The sequence below is a fragment of the Elephantulus edwardii genome, unplaced genomic scaffold (genome assembly GCF_000299155.1).
Source record: "Elephantulus edwardii isolate Elephantulus edwardi_28Jun2011 unplaced genomic scaffold, EleEdw1.0 scaffold00010, whole genome shotgun sequence".
NCBI classification, from domain to species: Eukaryota; Metazoa; Chordata; class Mammalia; order Macroscelidea; family Macroscelididae; genus Elephantulus; species Elephantulus edwardii.
The window spans coordinates 5,935,287-5,940,731 of NW_006399760.1; the positions used below are offsets into that span (position 1 = coordinate 5,935,287).

At 35.2% G+C, this 5,445-nt stretch overlaps 1 protein-coding gene across 1 annotated transcript in view; it reads right to left on the reverse strand.

The window, feature by feature from the left end:
* Positions 1–5,445, reverse strand: part of LRP1B (low density lipoprotein receptor-related protein 1B) — a 2,414,068-nt gene that overhangs the window by 1,249,389 nt on the left and 1,159,234 nt on the right. The window contains exon 15 of the mRNA XM_006880809.1: positions 1,234–1,356. Coding sequence (XP_006880871.1) covers positions 1,234–1,356 — 123 coding nt within the window. The remainder of the gene's footprint in view (positions 1–1,233; positions 1,357–5,445) is intronic.

Here is a 5,445-nt window from a genome sequence, read left to right on the forward strand (position 1 = left end):
TATTATTATATTTTTAAGTTTACAACTATTTTAAAATCTTTTGTTCAACCGTTTTTTCAGAAGAAAAAATATAGTAGAGAAAAGAAATCCTCCCTGGTTACACTGATTCCTTTTACTTCTCCTTTCCAAGAAATAATCTTTATAATTGTTGAAAATACTCTAGTGGCCAAGTGGTAAGAAGTTACACCGCAATTCCAAAGGCATGCAGTTTATAACCATCAGCTGTTCCACGGGAGAAGGATGCTATCTTCTTTTATATAATTTATTGGCTCTGAAAACTTGCTGGAAGGTCAGCTACGAAATAGTTTCAACTTGATGGAGTATGACAACAATCACAATATAAAATATGTTTTTGCGCCATTCAAGAAATTTTCTTTTTTTTTCAAAAAATTTTCATGTTTCATTGCATATATGCATATACCAATCAATCAATAAATTCAGTAAATTCACTAATCCAGTGAATTACAGCCTAGTCTTAGAAATCACTTCATGTCCCTTTCCTGCCTTTCTCCATAAAAAAATTTTGAATTAGGACATTATTTTAAGCAGTTTTAGACAGATATTATACATAAAAACCCCTTCAATATAACCCACAATTCTTCATATTAAATTGAAAGTACTGATGGTGAGCTTACTAACTTTTTCATGGCTTTTTTCCTCAGTGAGAGATCTATCTATCTATTGAAAATAGATAGATAGATCTATATATATAGATATAGATATGTACATATATACCTATATATCTCTTTCTCTATATCTCTTATTAGATGATTATATTTATATCTCTATCATCAATATTTCTATCTATCTCTCTAATCTATCTATCTATCTATCTATAATGTTTTCTACTACACTGTATGCAGGAATGACTGGATTAGCTGCAAAACTTCATTATTAAATATATATTAGATGTTAATCTAAGTAATCATTAGAAAGATTTGGTGGCTTAGTTGTAAGGAATTGAACTGCCACTGTGAAGGTATACAGTTTAAATCCACCATATGTTCTGGTGGAGGAAGATGGGCAATCTCAGGTGATTTACTGCTTTTGATATCCCACTGGAGGGTCAGGTAGGGTTAAGTTCTTACTTGATGGTATTATAATAACAAGAAGAAATAATTCCTACATTTCTCTTTTGAAGATTATTTTAATTTTTAATTCCTGTAGTTTCACAGTTTTATAGTCCTTGGAGAGTGGCACATAAACAGTGAGTGTAACAAAAGAGAAACTTACAAGTGCAAGATGTCCCATTTTCATCCAAAAGCTGATTATCAGCACAAGCACAAACTCGACCTCCTGGAATGGCTAAGCAAAGTGTGCTACAGCCACCATTATTTACTCTACACATATTGTCTCCTGTAAGAAGAAACAAGCAATGGGTAACAAATGCTTAGAAAACTGTCCTTCCATTCAAAATTAGACAATTCAGCTTCATTGTGCTTCTAAAATCATGCAGGGCATGAATATATTATAGATAGGACCACCATGCAATAGCAACAATGCATTCATACATTATATGCTTAATGATATAGTCAGAGTTTTAGTTGAAACAAATTCAAATTCAGAAATATTTGAAAATAAATGCCACAGTAACAGAAAAAATTATGTGTGAATGTGTGTGTATGTGTGTGTGTGTGTGTGTGTGTGAGAGAGAGAGAGAGAGAGAGAGAGAGAGAAGGATGTGTCATCTTCTCCTGTACGATTAACTGCCTCTGAAAACTTCATGATGTGTCAGCTATGGGTCATTTCCAACTTGACATGCACTACAATAACAGATATATGTATATACACACACACACACATCAGGCATGTTTGAGAACGTAAGAATGATGCAGCACAGTTCAGTGTTCAGATCTGTTATTAATAGGTTTTCTATAAGTCTTGTTCAACTCAACAACACATACTAACAATAGTTTTACATATCTGAGCTCTGCTGGCACATTCTGTAGGAAAAAAGTGCTACTAAGTCAATCAGTCATTCCAAGGGAGAAAGATGGGCAAGCATAAAATGTGCAATTACAGCTTCTGAAACCCAGTGGAAAGTTAGCTGTGAGTTAAGTCTGACTCTATGGAAGTAATTTTAAGTATACACATACACACACTGAAACAAACAAATATACTGGCACTGAGTCAATTTCAACTCGTAGTGACCCTATAGAACTATAGACCATAGTAGAACTGCCCCATAAGATTTCCATGGCTGTATATCTTAATAGAAGCAGCTGGCAACATCTTATCCTGTAGACGAACTAGTAGATTCAATCCACTGATGTTTCCAGTAGTGCTGAGTGCTATGGGTCGAATTGATTCAATGATGGGGTAAATAGGAAGAATCAGTTTGTCAGATGGCTGGAGAAGATAGAGATATTTGAGTAGGTAGGTAGCAGTAGAGAAAGAAGATGGAAAAAAGAGAACATTTTGTTTGCCCGTGATAATTTTCCAGTTTAGTCCTATTGTTTTCAAGTCTAAATCTTAAGTTTTCTAGAAACAGACCATTAGTTTATGAACTATAGCATTAGAATACTGGTGATCAGAGAAAGCAATTTCTGACAGTGGTGGGGAATTCTTTTTCTGGTATAAAGAAAATGTTGGTATATGTCAAAGCCTTCAGGACTCATATGACTCTGGGAAGTGTGAAAAATAAGCAGCCATGGCACCACAATACTGTACCATATGTAAGAATAAATTGTTTCTTACTGGATGTAAGCAGCAGAGTCAATAATGACATGTTTAAGGACCACTGACACATTAGACAAGAGCAAAAGTTTTAAAAGATAGTGGGCCAATTTGCAGCACCATGATAGATGGAGAAGAGACTGAGATTGCTAGCAATTTCAGCTTGCTCAACTCCACCATCAACATTACTGACAAAAAGATTAATTGCTCTGGGAAAAGCGGTTGTCATGGACCTCTGAAAAGTGCTGAAGAGCAACAATAATAGTCTGGAGACTAAGGTATGCCTGGCTCATGCCATATTCTTCATAGTTACTTGATATGCATCAACAAGTTGGAAAATGACCAAAGACAACAGAAAAAGTATTAATGCATTTTAGTAATAGTGCAAGAGAAGAATGTTGAACATATCATAGACTTTTTCAAGAGAACAAACAGCTTTATCCTAAAGAAGGTGAAACCAGGCTGCTCCTTGAAGGCAAGGACTTTGATGCCTCATCGCACATACTTTGGGCATCTGGCCAGGCAACACTAACCTCCGGAGAAGGAATCAAGCTTGGAAGGTGGAGAGACAGTGTAAGAAAAGAAGACCTGGATGAGAAGGATTGACACAGTCAATGGGATAATGGGAGTAGGTGTGTCAGAGACAGTGAGACTGATTCAGAATAAAGTAGAGTTTGGTGTTAATATACATAGGGTCACTGAATCATGGGCCAATTCAATGGTACCTAGTAACAACATGCATGAACACATATGAGACATGCTTATAGACACTCAAGTAAAATAATTTTTGAGGAGGCAAGAGATCATGTTTATTTTGAAGTTAGAAGTAGGAATAAATAAAACATAAGTCAAGAACATTTTTGTGAAATTATTGCATTTAGATTATTTTGTTTTAGGTATTGTCAAGTCAAGTACCAATCATAGCGACCCTATGAATAACAGATCTGAACACTCTTCTATCCTGCACTATCCTCACACTTCCTGATGCACAAAAGCCCATTGCAGCAGTCTTCATGTCAATTCACTTAGTTGAGGGTCTTCCTCTCCTTCACCTACCCACTTCTCTTCCCAAGCATTATGTCTTTCTCCAAAGGATAGCACCTTCTAGAAACATGCCCAAAGTATTGAGGTGAAGTCTCATCATTCCTGCCTACAAACAATACTCTGGGTGCACCCTTTCCAAGACATAAATGTTTATTTCTTGGCTGTCCATGGGATGTTCAGTGCTCTTTTCCAACATCACAGCTCAAAGGTAAAAATTATTCTGTCATCCTTATTCATGGTCCAGCTCTCAGATGCATATCAAGTAATCAGAAAGACCATGGCCTGAATCAGATGTACCTTAGTCCTCAAACTGTTATCAATAATTAGGAAGGGTCCCTAAACTACAGATTTTCCCAGTGCAATGCCTTTCCTTATTTTCTGACTTCTGGTACCAAGGGTTTTAATTGTCGATCTAAGTAAGATGAAGCTTCTGACAGTTTAAATCTCCTCTCCATCCATAATGACACTGCCTACTGATCCAATCTTTGTTTTCATGATATTGAGATGCATCCATAACGAAAGCTTCATTCCTAGATTTTCTGCAACAATTGTTCCAAGTCGTCCTCACCTTCAGCAAGTAAGGTTGTGTTATCTGCGTATTGCAGGTTACTGGTGAGTCTCCTTCTAATCCTCATGTCATACTCCCCTTCATTAAGTCTAGCTTCTTGTATAATTTGCTCAACAAAAAGAATGAATAGATACAGAGAGAGAATACAAGCATGACACACTCCTTTCTAAATTTTAAACCATATGTGTTCCCCTACTCTGTTTGGACAGCAGCTGCCTGGTCCAGGTATAGGTTCTGTATGAGCACAATTAAATGTTCTGGGATTCCCATTCTACTCAACGTCAGCTACAGTTTATTATGATAACACAGTCTAATGCCTTTGCGTAATCAATAAAGCATAAATAAACATTCTTCTGGTATTCTTTATTTTCAGCCAGGATCTAGCTGACATCAGCAATGATATCCCTGGTGCCACGACCTCTTCTAACTCATGCTTGAACTTCTGGAAGTTATAACACTGACATTTTATATAGACAGGAATATATGTATAGATTTTCCATGGAACGTGAAAACACTGCCAAAGCAGTGTTATATCACTGTTGGATATCACTATGTTGCATATGTTGTATATCACTGTGTTGCATATTCCAAGATATTAATATATGACATGAAGATGTTATTTAAATACAAAAAATAAAGAGCTTTTAGGTATTTATAGGAAAACAATAAAATAAAATCAAACTGGTATTTAAAGTGTAAGAGTCAAATATGTTACTCAAGTGACAGATTAAGCTATTATACTTCAGGCCTCAGGGCCTAAAATAGAAAAAGAAACACAAAATTCCAACTAGGAAATGTGGCTTATTCCCATAGATTATTAATGTATCAAGCCAGATCAGAAGAAAATGATCTATTTTCTATTTATTATTCTGAAAAGTAGATTTAATTTGCATTCTTCTGAAAAGTGACTTTAACTGTTAAATCCAATCAATAGACTTTTTAAAACAAAGGAAGGTAGTAATTTAATGTATGGCACTGATTTCTAAAGGGTGATTAAGTTTAGTTCAGGTGTTTCCCCAATATGAGCTGTAGAAGTGTTTGAACAGATTCTGTATAGAATTAATTTTTTTCCTATGACTATTGGGAAAAATAATTATTTTTTAATGCTCCTTTGCTCTATGTTTTATTTATTATGGAAAAGTTAAACTATAAATGTA